The sequence below is a fragment of the Prinia subflava genome, chromosome 2 (genome assembly GCF_021018805.1).
Source record: "Prinia subflava isolate CZ2003 ecotype Zambia chromosome 2, Cam_Psub_1.2, whole genome shotgun sequence".
NCBI classification, from domain to species: domain Eukaryota; kingdom Metazoa; phylum Chordata; class Aves; order Passeriformes; family Cisticolidae; genus Prinia; species Prinia subflava.
This window is the reverse complement of record NC_086248.1, coordinates 72,433,567-72,449,444: the sequence shown is the minus strand read 5'-3', so window position 1 is coordinate 72,449,444 and position 15,878 is coordinate 72,433,567. Positions and strand designations below refer to the sequence as shown.

The 15,878-nt window shown below is 47.8% G+C and overlaps 2 protein-coding genes across 8 annotated transcripts in view; one reads left to right on the top strand and one right to left on the bottom strand.

The window, feature by feature from the left end:
- CAPN9 (calpain 9) overlaps positions 1-8,926 on the bottom strand; it is a 25,588-nt gene extending 16,662 nt beyond the window's left edge. The window contains exons 1-8 of one of the 5 annotated variants that reach the window (XM_063390519.1): positions 8,789-8,926; positions 7,854-8,068; positions 2,845-2,914; positions 2,306-2,424; positions 1,582-1,715; positions 1,065-1,233; positions 449-544; positions 146-231 (exon numbers count right to left, since the gene is read on the bottom strand). In XM_063390519.1, the coding sequence (XP_063246589.1) occupies positions 146-231; positions 449-544; positions 1,065-1,233; positions 1,582-1,715; positions 2,306-2,424; positions 2,845-2,914; positions 7,854-8,066 (887 nt within the window). In that variant the 5' untranslated portion in view covers positions 8,067-8,068; positions 8,789-8,926. Of the gene's footprint in view, positions 1-145; positions 232-448; positions 545-1,064; positions 1,234-1,581; positions 1,716-2,305; positions 2,425-2,844; positions 2,915-7,853; positions 8,761-8,788 lie in introns of those variants that run through there. The other 4 variants (XM_063390518.1, XR_010079349.1, XM_063390521.1 and 1 more) reach the window with 4 other exon arrangements.
- Positions 7,926-15,878, top strand: part of AGT (angiotensinogen) — a 22,561-nt gene continuing 14,608 nt past the window's right edge. The window contains exon 1 of one of the 3 annotated variants that reach the window (XM_063390523.1): positions 7,926-8,057. In XM_063390523.1, coding sequence (XP_063246593.1) covers positions 8,022-8,057 — 36 coding nt within the window. In that variant the 5' untranslated portion in view covers positions 7,926-8,021. Of the gene's footprint in view, positions 8,058-8,843; positions 8,967-15,878 lie in introns of those variants that run through there. The other 2 variants (XM_063390527.1, XM_063390522.1) reach the window with 2 other exon arrangements.

Here is a 15,878-nt window from a genome sequence, read left to right as displayed (position 1 = left end):
GCTGTAGGGCAGAAATACTGCTAGGCATGTGCAAACTCTTGGTTTAATCTCCCGTGGAGCAGCTGGGGCTGCAGGAAGCCAGCTGTGGAGCAGAAGCTGGGATTTGGCCTTTGCCAGGCCAGTGTGTAAGGGACAGTGCACCCACTTGTCGCTCCAAGGGCCGTTCCACTCCACCTGTCCCCACGGGTTCCTTATCCTTATCAGCTGCACTTGCCGGCCCCTATAGCTCACCTGGGGAAGAAGGAAACAGAGAAAATATCAAGTGCCAGAATCTAGGGAGCAAGGCTTCTCCAGTCTGCAGAGGCTGGAATTAACAGCTGGGCAAAAGGTGCGGAATGCCACAGAAGCTGGATGGGAATTTGGACAACTTCCCCGGGATAACTTCCCCCGCCTCCTAAGGCTGAGGGGACTCTCCCTTATCTTTTCCCCAGATGTCCCCTGCCCCTACCTCTGGACATACCTCCTCAATGCCAGTCACAGAGTATGCATGGCCTTTCACAAGGCCAAATGGGGTTCGGGCCTCTGACTCGGCAGCACTGCTGGTCTGGAACAGGGGAAAAAACGTGAATGAACCTCTCTCTTCAGAGTGAGACTGCAAGTGGTGCCACCTGGTCCCTTCCAAGCACCAGGCTAAGCTGTACTGCAAACAGGGAACTTTCTGCTCAACCATGGTGCAGTGGTCCCCTTTTGGGGAAAAAAATGGGGGAGTTTAGGTGTTGTTCACTCAGAGCAAAAATGAGGTGGTTCCAGGGTGGAATTTCTCCTCTGCCCCTGTGATTTTGTTTCAGCACCATCTGCATTTCCAAAACATCAATCTTAACTCTCAGACTGAAATCAGGTGTTCACATGGTCTCATTTCTTGTAAAAAGGCTCTGATGGACAGTGATGGTGATGAAGGGTCCCATCAGCCAGCTGAGTATCACACTGCCTAGTTCAATAAAAAATTAACTACTCTCTGCAAGCAGCAAACTTCATCAGGAGAAAAAGTGAAATTCAAACCAGAAAACATTGAACCTCGAAGTTGAGGGCATCGAGAATTTGAGAAATTGAAATTTCTTACTTACATCTATAGAGCAGCCCACCATTGAGCATCTTTTCAGGGCTTTTCCTAGGATTTCATAGAAGTTGTCAGGAGCTGCCTTAACATCATACATTTCTCCTATACCCCCAGTGAAATCCTCCATGGCCTCTATCGTACTGCCACCCTTCAGAGACTCGTAGCTGCCATTCAACCTGGAAAACACATGCCGACTGTGAGAACTGCTTTCATCCGTGTCTGAGAGCTTTCTCACATGTGTGTTGAATTGCAGCAACAGCACTGAAGTCAAAATGAGTATCCCAGAGAGTACCCAAGCAGTAGTATCGGGGTCATTCTGCTTCCATTTTTATTTGCATTTTTAATTCACCCATTTCTCCGTATCTTTAAAGCCTGGGGGTGTTCTTTCTTTTGTGCCAGTTGTCAGGCTGGCAAGGGCAGCAGCAAATGCTAGAAGCTGCTCACTAGAATTGTGAATACCATATGAACAAACTGTGAATAATGTATGTACAAGTAGCAAATTATGTATGTGCCGTGGGACTTACTTGGCGTAGGCCTTCTCTAGTAAGGCGCTCCAAAATTCATTGAGTTCAGCTGAGTGCAAGAAAACCAGCCGGCCCTTGAAGGTGGGTAATCGGTCATCAATCACGACATCCAGCCACTCGTTGTGCTGCCAGAACTGTTTGGAAAGCATGGTGAATGAGTCTGCTGGCAGCACAGCATTGCAAGGTTCTGGTGTCCCAGCATTTCTCATTGTAAGTTAGGGACAATCATAGGCTTAATTAGAAGACACGTAAATCGTCTGTTCCCACTCTGCCATGCAAGGCTGCCCTCTAGGAAGAGTGATCTGTCTTAAGGAAACACCAAGACTAAATGTGTAGACCCGTACTGTAGCTCCTTGTCAGGATAATGTCTCTCATGTAGCTACACAAGTGTTCACTACGTAATTCCAGGCTCCTTTAGGACACACATCTGTTACAGATCCCAGTTCAACTCCTTTAAGGACTTATATCTAAGTGAGGTGTGTGTGCCTAGAAAAGTGTGAAATGATTTCTAAAGCCTGTTCACAAACAGGAGTGTCTGTGTTTGTGCCTGTGTGAGGCTGACGTAGCCCTCTAATTTGTTTCTCAAAACATGAACAACAGCGTAAGCTCAGCAATCCCACTTTTTTCAGTGTCTCCTCTGCAGTACCTGGCGGTCTCACTGCAAAATAGACCATGAAATGTAATGACAGAGATGTGTTCATTCGGTGACTGATGTTCACCTTACCTGGAAGTGAAATATTCCAGCATAATCTGGCCCAAAATTTTGATCCAGTGGCACCACTCTTGCAAGTGTTTTTTCATTCAGTGTGAGAGAAGCTATGGCTGCTAATAGCCAGCAGTCACCTGTGGATTGAGAAGGGGAAAAGAGGAAAAAAAGGGGCCAGAGGAGATGTTATGACAATTAGCTGCCACTTACTCTGAAATCCAAGACAGCCTGCGTGTCCCCAGAGAGGGTGTCCCTGCCTGGCCAGGGCAGACTGTGCTTCAGTCTGGAGGTGCTGGAAAGACTCCCTTGGGCTCATGGTACCCTCAAGTGAAAATCCTTCCCTGATCCTGAATGTCACTGCACCGAGATGGTCCCTGGCATGGATAGGAGGGAGCTATCCAAGAGGTAGCTGTGGGCCAGGTGAGCCTGGGCAGGACCTCCAGCTCCACTGTCCCTCCTCCCAGTTCGGGAGGGACAACATCCCCTCCTGTGTGAGGACACTGCTGCTGCTCCTCACCGTGTGTAGACATGAACATCCACCCAGGGGAATCACTCACCGAGATCCCCTTGACAAATGTCAGTTCTGGTGGCTCCTCCAAGGATAAACTTGGGGTCTTTGACAATTTCCTGCAACAGTGAGACAGAGAAATTACTTAGAATTTGCCAATAGGCAAATATCACCACCACTCTGAACCAGACTTGCAGCAGTGCTGACAAACCCTGTGTGCTACGCGAGCTGCATTATCCTGCAGCAGTGTTGCCACCACAAAGAACAAGATGGGGAATCTTCGCTAATTAATTACAGTGTAGAGCAATTAAAGAGTCAACTATCTTCATTTTTTTCATAATTAGTTGGCTGCTAATGAAAGGCTGGCATTCTTCATTCATCTCTAGGCAATTGTTAAAATATCATAGCACGAATTCAGAAGATTGATGTCAGGCTGCAATCCCTATTAACAGGGCTGTTTGCTTGCTTTCCTCCAATGGCCGAAAAAAAATAAAATTGGCAATTTACTGTTAACTGAACTAGTGAGCCTTTTATTTACTTGCATGTAATACCTGGAACATACAGGGTCTGACAACCATGAGACAGTTTCCTCCTCATAAAAAAAACCCCAAAAAAACCACCACCACCACCACCACCACCAACAAAAAAAACACAACCAAAAAAAAAAAAAAAAAAAAAAAAAAAACCAAAAAAAAAAACCAAAAACAAACAAACAAACAAAAAAAAACCAACAAAAAACCAAACCAACCAACCAAACAAACAAAAAAACCAAAAAATAAAGACAGCTTCCATCCTGTTAACTTTTTAGGAGGAGCTAACACTACCTACCCCATGTGGTCAGAAGGAATGGTGCCCATGGTGGCATTACAGCAATTCTCAAGCATTCATTAGACTGGTTTAGTTCAATTACTAGTTCTATCCATGGCTGGATAGAAAAATTACAGTGATAAACCAATAAATGTGGCAGGAATTCTTCTCTTCTATTTTCCCATGAACTGTAAATTGAATGTAACTGATTGAACTGAATGGAAAGGGGGAGAGGAGAGTATCTAATATGTTACTGGAGGAACGTGCCTGCAGTTAATCAGTCTGCCCTTATACATTATTGCAGACCCTGTGGCATGAAGCAAATCCTTCTAAAGTGGCAAATGAAACAAATTAATGGGGAGGGTGGGGGAAATAGAAGAGCACATTCAATCATTTAACCCCCCTGCATTTGCCTAGATTAAATTGAGTTGCTTTGTGTTCGTATCAGCATTTTCTCAGACCATAGGGCAGCATATTGATAGTTCTGCTTCCTGCACCTACTGCTGAGGCACCTGCTGGAGCCAAGGCACTCCGCTCAGAGAACCAGCCCTGCTGCTGCGCAGCTCCCCCTGCAGAGGCAATAGTCAGGAGGAGGCTGGTTTGCATATTTTTTGTTTGTCTTTGCTGGTGGCCAGGTCGTGTCTCAGCCACAGGTGCCCCAGGGAGGAGGTACCACACAACACCACGTCCCCAGTGTGGAGCAAAGGGAAATCAAACAGCAGCTCCTCCTTACCTGGCCCGCCTGCTTGTTAAACACACTCAGTCTTGTTGGGACTGGGCATGAACAATAAAACCACAGCTCATTGCCTTTAGACATTGATATAGCCATGGCTGATAAAGTAGCTGATCTTCAAAAATACACTTTGTTTTAGCACCATTACTCTCAGGATATGCAATTCTCATTGCAACCAATACATTTAGCTGTTACCAAGAAGCCCTGTGTGTTATCAAGGAACAAGATAAAAAACCTTTCCACTGACATGGGTTTGATTCATGACTCATTGTTTATTACACATCTCTAACTCACATATAGAAAAATGTTTTCAACCTCCTATGTCTAAAGCAATCAAAAATAATTTTTAAAATATCAGTAAAAAGGAATTGAAAGGATGTTGACTGGACTTGTGCCATATTCTCTGCTGCACTAAAGAAAACACACTCCACAGTTTTTGAGTGGGTGTTGCAAAAATAATATTAATTTTAAAAGGACTTTCAGATGGTATAATAATCTATCAGGACTTTCAGCATGTTAAAGGACAAAACCCAGCATTCACACACAGCATACAGTAATTTAAGGATTCACCTGCACAAGGATATTGCCTAGAAGTAGGAACGTGCAGTCTTCAGGGAGGTGAAACATAGTGACCCATGACTGTCCTGATGCTGCATTAAAGCTGTGATTCTTTAAACCCAAAAGAAAACAAATTGCATCCCTGTGCCTGTCTTGCACTGAGGGGATGCATAGAGAGGGTAGAGGGGATGCATAGAGACTTAAAACACTCTGAGATTATTCAGGTGGTTTCTGAGATTACGTTTCTCTGCCTGGTCCCAACCTGTCATACTGGTTGTCCTTGGCTGTTCATACTAGGAATATTTCTTTCTTACTTCCTCCTGTAGACCATAGATTCATCTGACATTGGTGAAACCCATTTGTCTTCCCTTTTTTGGGTTGGATTTCTTTGATTCTTCAATTTATATGTCTAACTTTCCCAGACACTGAGCTGCTGAATTCATCCTAGCAGAAGGGAAGGGAAGGGAAGGGAAGGGAAGGGAAGGGAAGGGAAGGGAAGGGAAGGGAAGGGAAGGGAAGGGAAGGGAAGGGAAGGGAAGGGAAGGGAAGGGAAGGGAAGGGAAGGGAAGGGAAGGGAAGGGAAGGGAAGGGAAGGGAAGGGAAGGGAAGGGAAGGGAAGGGAAGGGAAGGGAAGGGAAGGGAAGGGAAGGGAAGGGAAGGGAAGGGAAGGGAAGGGAAGGGAAGGGAAGGGAAGGGAAGGGAAGGGAAGGGAAGGGAAGGGAAGGGAAGGGAAGGGAAGGGAAGGGAAGGGAAGGGAAGGGAAGGGAAGGGAAGGGAAGGGAAGGGAAGGGAAGGGAAGGGAAGGGAAGGGAAGGGGTCTCCTGTCCTTCAGATTATTCTAAAATTTTGAAAGAGGACAGTTTGAATTTGTAATTAAAAAGGATTTAAAGGGATTGCTAAACAAAATCACTAAATGTCTTTCTTATCTTGAAGCACTCCATTTATGTAGAAAGTCAGATATTCATCTGGTGCAGATCCGTGTAGCTCACTGATTGCAGTGGGAGATTTACAGATTAGTGCTAACTGAAGGTCTTTCTCATGCTTCTACAAACATGCATATATGCAGATATATGCACGTCAAAGTAATGAGAAAGCCTTCTCTACTCTCATTACTAAAGATTAAACTCTAACAGATTGTAAATCAGAAGATTTAGATTATTTGTCCCTGCAATTACCCACATGTACTGTGCCACACTTCATCCAAGCTACTGTAAAATACTGGTGGGAGAGGCAGTAACAACCAGTCACCAATAAAAGAAGTTGGAATGTAGATACCCCACACAGAGGCCATGTTTTTGTGCTCACCTTCTCCAGCTGTGGCAACTCACCTGGCACATGCTCCAGGCCCATGTTTCCTTTGCAAAGTAAAATGTGTTAAATTGAAATTGTTACAGCACCTCTATTTTGCTGCTTCTCCGGATGGACAACAGAGATGAAACTGATTTAACTTAAATACTGAGGAGCCAGAGCAGAGCATAACTAATACCCTGTCCTTACACAGCCTCTCAGCCTCCCCTGAGTTTTATTTCTTGCAGTGCAGCTCACAAAAGTGCGTGGGGGGAACTGGAGTGTAAAGGCAGATGCCATTTGAGATAACTTACTCATCCTGGAAATGTTTCCACTTCAGCTCACAAAGATCCTGAAGATAACAGACCATTCTCCACCACCCCTGTGTACCATATACAAGGGCACACAAACTCTCAACCACTCCTGGCTGCATTTTACACCAAATTTTAACTATTCTGAAGCCGTACAAAGACAAGCTAGCACCCAAGAGCTGGGCAAAGGAAGACCATCCTTTATGATTTAGTGTCACAGCCACGTGCATTTTTGATGCCTCACAGCACTCTAGAGTCACCACACCCGAAGCATTTCAGCCTCACATCCCTCTCCTGTGCTGGGAGAGCAGCCCCACAGGCCACCTGGGATTTTGGAGCACAGATAGGCAGCAGTGCCTGTGGGGGCTGCACTCAGCAGGTGTAAGGATCTCCAATTTTTTGATAACTGGAACTTGTCCAGGAGTAACAGCTTTAATTCTGCTCCATATCAGCACTGTTAACTACCAGATGCAGAGGCACTGAATGCTTATCACTGTGAATTAAGATAATTTAAACCCTTCTTTAAGCTTGCTTTGTTCTTTCTCTCCTTTGATATCACTGTCACCAATGAAAAGTTTTTTATAAAGGAAGAAGCTTTCAGACTATGAAAAGGAAAAAAAACAGAATAAACATCAGTCATTAGCAAAGAAATGAAATGTTGCCACCTTTTTTCTGTGGTTATTAGTTACAGAGTGAAGAGGGGAGAAGGAACCTGGAGTGATTCTGGGTTTGTGATCTGAGAGCATGTGACTGGTGCAGCTTCAGGCTCTCACTGTGTTATTAATGACTCTTATGCAAGATGCATTAAGAGATACTCACTGAGCCCTTGGCTACTGCTGAATGGCTCAGTAACCACGGCATGCATTTGTAATCTTTCAGCATTCCCTGATGGAAGTGAGCAGGTAAGTGTAGGACTCTTGTACTCTAAAAGTTAAAAGGTTTGAATTTTTGAAGTTTATCTTAATTATGAATTTCCTACATTAACAACACTCAATTTTACACAGCAAGAACATTATCATAATACATTTTACTCTTAATTCCCTGCATGGTCTCTTATTTTTATCTTTTGTGTGGCAATAATGTAAGAAAGAAGCTGATCATGAGTTCTTTATGCATGCCCACAAATACACACGCATAAATGTGTCTGTACAAAGAGCTACACCTGGAACACGGCGCAAAGCCTTGCAGCCCTCTCATCCTGCAGCTTGAGCTCTTGGCGGGTGGCATCCCAATCCTGAGCCACTGCTCCGGAGGTGGGAAGGGTTTCCCCGCACTCTTCACCTCCACAATTTGGTGCAAGCCCGAAGCACGGCTGCCTGTCTTTGGGCAGGACGGGAGGAACCAACCCGACGGCATACTCACCCCAGGCCTCTTCCAGACGAAGGGAATGGGTGGGTTTTCGCTGAAGAAGAGAGACGAGTTGCAGGCGGGGAAGTCGGGGTCCTCGAAGAGCACGCCCGTGCGCAGGCACTCCTGCCGGAGCTGCTCGTAGCCCTTGCCGGAGCTGTGGGTGCCACGGGCCGCCCCGGGATGCGCCGCCGCCCGCGGCTTCGAGTCCTGGTACAGGTAGGGCATGTCTGCCCCGGGGAGAGACACGGCTGAACTGGTGAGGGGGGACAGCGGGGAAAGAGAGGAGAGCAGGAATACCTCCCGTGCCCTGTGAAGGAAAAGGGGCTGGGAAGGACTCGGTGGCGGGGGAGCCGGCAGTGTCCTCCGGCGCTCCTCCGTGTCACCTCCGGGAGCTGCAGCTGAGCGAGACTGACCTCCCGAGACAAACACCCTGAAAGCAAACAGGGAGGGAGGGCGGCCGGTCCCGACCGCCCTGGGAGCGGCCCTGTCCCCGCCGGGCCGCCGGGCGGGGCGGGGTGTGCGGGCCCCGGCACCGCTCCGCACCCGGCACGGCCGGGATGGCTGCGGGTGCAGAGCACAGCCCGGGCCGCTGAGCTAGGCTTGGGAGAGAAAGCAGAGCCACGGCGGGCTGGCCTGGCTCTCGCAGGAGGGAGAGCAGCCCGGCCGGGCTGCGGCAGGGCTGCCTCGAGGGCTGGTGCTGTCCCCGCTGGGCGTCCCGCAGGAGGGACAGCAGCGCCCAGAGGTGCCCGTGGCCACGGCTGCTCTGCTGGGCACAGAGCAAGGGCTGGGTGTGCAAAGCTAGCGGGAAGGACTTGGAGTGGGACACATCCTGGGCAAACACAGGAAAAGCATCAGAAAATGTTATCCTGAGGAGGGATTCTGATGGGGCACACGCTGAAGGAGTTCTGCGGGCACTGTATCCTGCGATTTGAAAAACAATTACATACGTCCTTGTCACCGATCTCCAGGTTTCATGACCTTGTTCGTCTGACCGCTGGTGAAGGGTCTGGAGCACAAGTCCCTTGGGGAGCAGCTGAGGGAGCTGGGATTGTTCAGCCTGGCGAAGAGGAAGCTCAGGAGGGACCTTATTGCTCTCTACAACCACCTGAAAGGAGGTGTAGCCAGGTGAGGGGTTGGGCTCCTCTCCCAGGTAACAGGCAGTAGAACAAGAGGAAATGGCCCCAGGAGGCACCAGGGGTGGTTTATACTACATACTGAGAAAAAATTCTTCATGGACTGTGTTGCCAAGCAGTGGAACAGGCTGCCCATGGAAGTGGTGGTGTCACCATCCCTGGGGATATTTAAAAGATGTGCAGATGCTGTGCTCAGGGACGTGGTTTAGTGGTGAACTTGGCAGTGCTTGGCTGGTGGTTGGACTCGATGATCTTATAAGATTTTTCCAATCGAAATGATTCTGTGATTTTTCTGCTTACCAGCATTCACCTGCACCATCGTGTCTCACATTGGACGGTAAAACACTGTGCTCTGTGTTGGAGAGGATGCCAGACAATGCACCATGGATGTACTAAAGGAATAACAGTCAAGAGTCAGACATGGATGTTCCTCTCTGCTTGGAAAGGGAGGAGATGCCACTGTCTTGGAACAAATTACAGTTCGTGTAGTATAAAACACACCCCTGAGTACAAACAGCGCTCAGCCTCCCTTTGCTTTAATAGGCCCTTTGGTGGACCAGTTTAGCTTGCTGCCAAGAGATGATTTATGGAGAGCAATTAGGTGAAACAGAATTAGTTCCTTTCTGTTCTGCGATTTTTCACAGCAGTGCTGGGAGGAGAGCTTTCTTTTTCAGAACATATATTCCCATGTTTATTCCCCATAATTGCAACCATTGTTGATGTCTGCAGGCTCCCTGCTGAGACCGAGTTCCCATTGTGCAAATATATGGATACTGTCCAAATGTGTGAGAGGAGGCAGGCCTGCTGCTCCAAACGTAGCTGTCATTTAACCAAACTTTAGGTTTGCAGAATAGAGTCCAAGTTACTCATGTCAGCTTTTTGTACAGCCAGTGAGATCGAAATCTCCAGAAAGTGACTCACTGTGTACTCATCCTTAAGATCCCTCCGGAGATGACTGTGTCTTTCGTTTGCCTCTAGACAGATCCTCATGGACTAGCTTAGGGTAGATGCCCAGATTAAATGCATACAGTGGAGTGAGAGGAACCCCAGACAAGGGGTTAAGGCAGGTAAAAGGTGTTTTAATGCCAACAGAAGCCCAGAGATGTGAAGTACCCAAAATCTCATATTCAGCCGGCAGCAAAACCAGGAACTTTATCCACAACACCTCTGTGTGGGCCAAGGCACGTTCTCATACATCAGAGTAACATGTAGACTGGGGAAGGAGACCCTCAGTGCCCTAGACATACAGACTGCACACCTGCCATGTCCCAAGGAGAGTAGCCATGTATCACTTCAGGAAATTTCTTCTTTGTGGAGTTCTGCTGCAGATGAAAATGTGAGGGCTGAGCTCTGTGGGTGCTTGTCCTGCTAGAGGGGAACACATGCAGGTTCTCTGCTATGTGAACATTCTGGTGGGCACTAAGGAAATTTTCATGCTGTAGCCTTTCTCCCAGAGGGCAGAGCCTTTCCCTCTCCTCACCCTGCTGCTTCATGTCGTGACACTGCAGGAAAATTCATGTCTCTGAGATTTCAGCCTTGGTGTCAAGGCACTAAAAGTGCACAGGAGAGATGGTGCCTGGGGACTGAGGGTGGCAAAAAAGAGGAATGAGCAGAAAACACTTAGAAAATGTCTCCGTTCTCATAAAAATACAATACATTGTCTGACATATGTTAAGAATCATGGCCTCATCTCTTGAAGGACAGAAACAAACAAATCTATGTATCACCTACGTGCTTACCCCACTCCAGAGTTTTACAAGGACTAAGCAGTTCTGCTCTTTATCATGAAAGCAGTGAAGAGCATTTCTCCCCTTAGATGACTTGTTATTCCTGCCACTTGGGGCTCTCCACAGATATTCAGGGTGGGAGGAAAATGCAACATGACCTGTGGTTATCTCTTATGGACAGACACCAGCAACACAATCCTACTTGCTCAGGAGAGTGGCGAGCAGGGTTTGAGCCACTGACCTAGAGCACTTTTGCTCCTTAGGTGTCCTGGCTCAGTGAGTAAAAGCTGGGTGTATTTTAACACTGCCTGGAACAGCAGGTGAACACCGACGAGGAGAGGCTGCAACATCAGCCTGTGTGTATGTTTTTCCATTTGGCACACTGTCGCAGCAGACATATTGTGACATTTAAGCAACACAAGACAGTATTAATACCAAAGTCATGTCACACTGAGTAATAAAGTCCTTCCTCCAGGATTCCACTGTCTCAGGGCCTCTCCCAGCAGGGGGATGGTGCAGGTCTGTCCTCGGTGTGTGCAGGCAGTGAGTGAGTGCTTGCCAGCGTGTGAAAGCGCTGCTGGCCCAGAGAGAGCTGTCAGGTCGAATGCAATTAATTCCTAGTGGGGCTGTTCTGGACACCATTAAGCTCCTGCAGACTGCAGAGATCTCTCTACAAGCCACATGACCAGGCAAGGTTTCAAGGTGACAGCATAACAGCAGGAGTGATGCACGGGCTGGCAACATATGTTAGAGTTGAACTAGGTTTTCCTACAGGTACCCTCATTAAATGCCCGTTCCTGAAACCTCAGGAGTTTTATCCATTACCTTCAGCCTTGGGAACAAACCTCTCAGGGAGTGTGAACACTGCAGTTGACGCTGCCCACAGGCATGGCCCTCCTGCCGAGCCACAGTGCTCATCCCACAACACCAACAGAGGGGCCAGGTGGGCATTGTGCAGAAGAACAGTGGCTCTGACAGAGGGTCAGCATCCTTTGACAAGAGCAGAATCTCTTGACACACACAGAAGTACGGCACACTTACTGCTAACAGGAACTGTGTAATTTCTGCTATTGGGTCAGATTTCCTTGGATTTTCAATTTTCAGGAAAGCAGGACTTCTGATTTCCTGTGGTTTTAACAGTTTTTACTCTAGAAGAGGCTCATTTTCACTTTGTGGCATAATTCGTGGGATAGAAGGTGACACAAAGGCTTCATGTAGGAAACTGTGGTTTCCACTTCTTAGCCTCCTTGCTTAGCATCATGCTACAGCTCTGGCTTTCATCCCCTGCTGTTCAGCATCTGGCATGTGCTTTTCCTGAGTCTCACTTGTGTCATTCCTTCCCCATAAACATCAGGTAGACTCTGGTCACTCAGGATTTAAAGTTGGTTATTCAAATGACAGCAGCTTGACTAAGTCTTTCATTCCACTGTTGTCATTACACTTCCTGCCCTGTCAACAGTTTAACATTGGAGCATTTATCCATAGCCTTTGGCCAGACTGACCCCATATTGTCCATGCTTGTTGCCTGCTGGCTAAGCCGCTAAACTCACTGATTTAGGCTGGAATATTTCATTTTTGTGCTCTTTCTCCAGGGGGTTGAGAGAAATTACTGGTTTTGTCTAGGTCCCTTTATCGTTCTCGCTGTATTTGCAAAGATTTAAATGGAGATGTTATGTGGACTGAGGCACCACCTGTGAAACTCTGCAGCTCTCTGTCCTTTCTCCTCCAGATCTGTATGAAGTTACATAAAACATCTTTGTTCTGTCTCTGGGATTAGTCTCATTTCATACTGCCTGGCACCCTCTGAACCTTGTCTTGATTTAAATCCAAATGCCACAGTCACAGTCACATGAAACCACACTGTTTCTGATACTTTCCATTACTTTGGCTCAATGCAGTGCATGGAGTGTTGCCCAGTGGCTTGCAGCCTGGCAAGCATTGCACATGCTCCTGCACACATCTTTGCTAAGTGAGGATATCTTCTGTTGCTCCAACAACAGCTGAGACCAGATAAAACTAAGCCTAGCTTGGGGCTGTTTTTTTAATGAATTTTGTGTTGTCTTCTGCCAAGTAATACACGCTTTCTCTGGAGAAGACATGGCTCGCTACAGAGGGGCTGGTGTATCCTTCCCTCCCGTATTTCCAGGCAGAAGTAAGGGAAAGGGAAGGAAAGTGAGAAAGGACAGCATTAGGGGTTCTGCAAGACAGCCTGAGGACTGGAAAGCCCTACAAAATGTTGTGGACAGCCTAGCGAAAAAGGCTAGAGAGCAATGAGAAGAAGGGTACAGAAAACCAACGGGAGGGTTTTAAAGAAGTGCCCTTTGAAAATTTTGCTGATCAAGGGAAAAAAAATACCTTGGACAAATTGTAGGATATCAAAATCTCATTCAAGGGAGGAACCCAAAATAATGGTGAATGTCAGAAGTCTGGTCTCTCTCACTGTGCTGTGCAAAAGCAGTAGGTTCTCCCAGAGAGGCATCAGTCCCCAGGGTGGTCTCAGGACTAAGGTGTGCTCACACATCTGCAGCTCTGCCATCTCTGCCCGCTGCTGTGGCTGGCTATGAAATGCTGGTGTGGCCCAGCCCCTCTGCAGGGCCGAGGGCAGGGCGTGCTGAGCTGTCACCCTGAGGGAGGGGTGACCCCATGAGGTGGCTCTCCCACCACAGCCACCTCGCCCAGGTTACCCTGCTGCTGACAGCACTGCAGTGCCAGGAGGCAGCTCTGCTCTGCCTGTCCCCTTTTTGCTTGGCCTCTCTGATGGGCTACCACCCCTTTTACACACCCAGAAATGTGAAACATCTTTTTGTGTGCTTGGCTAAGTAAGGACAGCATTATCTGTGCTGGCAGCTGAAGTATCATCATTAGACAGCCATCTAAGTGCTTTACACAGCCAAGCAGCCCAGATTTCTGAGCTGTTGTTCCAGGCTTTTGTCAGAGCTGAGCACACAATGCTGCATTAATTCATCTCTTTGGGGGAGCAGCAGTTTTACAAACAAAAGAGGGCTTTTAAGATTATTTTTATTCTTTTTCTTAAGACTGTGAAACGCCGAGTGGCAGTATGGGAAAGGAGCCAAGCTGCAGTGTGTCTTCAGCTCCCTGAGTCAGAGGCAGTCCCTAAGGGAGCTGAGCTTCTCCTGGGAGTAATAGAATAGCTCCAAGAACACTGACTGATTTTTTTTTCTTTAATGAGAGGAGTTATGGTTTTCAAAGGCTTTCATCAGGGTATGTTGCCAGAAGGCAATCTTAATCCTTTTTTCATCATGAATATTCTGGGCTCAGTAATACTGTTCCTCTGATTTATCCCTCAAGCAGTAAGCTAAATTGTTATTTCATGTTTTAGAGTTAAAACAGAAAAGGTAGAAAAATAATGCAAAGTAAAAATAAAAATTAACCCAAACCCGCAGCATTTAAGCCTTTGCTTAAAAATCATCTAGCAAAACCAAAAGAGCAGGAAGTTCTGATCTGCCTGGAGATTGACTCTTGCCACTCTGTTGAAACCCCAGAAACTTTAAGTTATGAGTTCTTTCATTATTTCCCGTAGAAAAAAAAAAAAGTAAAATAAAAAAATTAAAGGATATAAATTTAACTTTCCCCCCCTTTTGCTTCCAGAATTACTGGTTTACCAAAGGGCAGTAAGGTAATAGCATTTCCAAATGTTCCTGGCCGGGACAGCCCCGGCGCCGGGAGCAGCGATGCTGCGGAGCCTCCGCACGGCGGCAGCTTCGGATAAGGAGACGGGGGAGGGACCTGTGGCCGCGGGATCCGCGCCGGGATCAGCTCCGGGATGCACGCTGCTCTCCTTCCCTGCAGATCCACACTGCCGGCGCTTCCACTGCGGCGCTGCCCGGGGAAGGCTGTTCCCAGCTCTGCTGGAGCTGGTGCCGAAGGAGGGCTGGGTGTGTTTAGCACCCCGAGCAGGGAGATCCTGCGCGGCTCCTGCAAACCGGGCAGCCCTAATGCTGCCCGGCTCAGCCCCTCTGCTTCCCAGCAGGATCCGAAAGCAGGAGAGAGCCCAGCGCAGCCAAACACTCGTTAGTTGTGCAGCCCTCAAATCCACGCTCTGCCCCTATCTCAGGTCGCAGAGGATCTGTGGGTTGTACTCAGAGCACTGAAAATTGCGGCTGCTGTCCCGGCAGAGTTGCAGTTTTGCCCGTGTAGCTGGCTGAGTGGGAGCTGCTGCGGCTCCAGGAGATGAAGAGTCCCGTAGAGCCTGCAGTGAGAAAGGAGCCAGTCTGTTTCTCACTGAAGAACTGCAGAAATGGCATATGATCAAAAACACCCCTCGAGTGAGGCAGGAGACTGCCACGGACAGTCTGCTCAGAGGAACACCAAACAGTGCCCAAAAGAGCAGAGTCCTGCTGACTGCAACTATCTGCGCACCCAGGCAGAGGAGCTGGAGGAGGGGTGGAGGTGTCGTGAGAGAGGCTTGGGAAAGGATCAAGGGGAACCTGAGTTTGTGCAGGGAACACGGATATCCAAAGGTCTCTCTATGGCTATGCTTTGAATTTCCAGGTTAGGAGACAACAACTATTGTGCATAGTGCCCTGTGGACAATTTGGCTGGGGTACAAAAATTACAACCAGAGTTTCAAAGCCTCAGTAGTGACAGGGAAGATCAGCCACCAGAAATATCACTTAGGAGATCCTCAGGGAGTAAATCATTTCTGAGCTTATTGCAGCACCCTTGCAATACTGAGGGCAGTCAGTTGTTTTGTGGTGGAGGCTTTTGGAGCTGAATATTTTGGCATTTCACAGACAGTGGTCACCTGGCTGCTTTCCTTGCTCAGCTTGGGTAACAGCTTGAAGACTTCAGTGGCTGACCCAGCTGGAAAATATTGGGACAGCACAAATTCCCTCCCTGACACAAAGGCATCTGCCAGAGTTCTGATAACAAAGCTGGCAACAGCTCTTTCAGGCAGGCATTTTGCTGTGCTGGTGCTGCCATCCCTGCTGCTCTGCCTTACCCACAGGATTGTATGAAGGCAGAGTGTCATCAAAAAGGTAAACACACTGGGCTGGGAGTAGAGAAACCTCGCTGTTTGTCCTTGAGATGCTGCCAACCTGCTGCATGACTGAAGGTGATTCATGTCACCTCTTAGTGTCCACTTTCACTCCCAGGACAGGCTGCTCTGTCCTGGCTACTTCTGTCTGGGATTGTCTCTTGCTCCTCACAGGCAC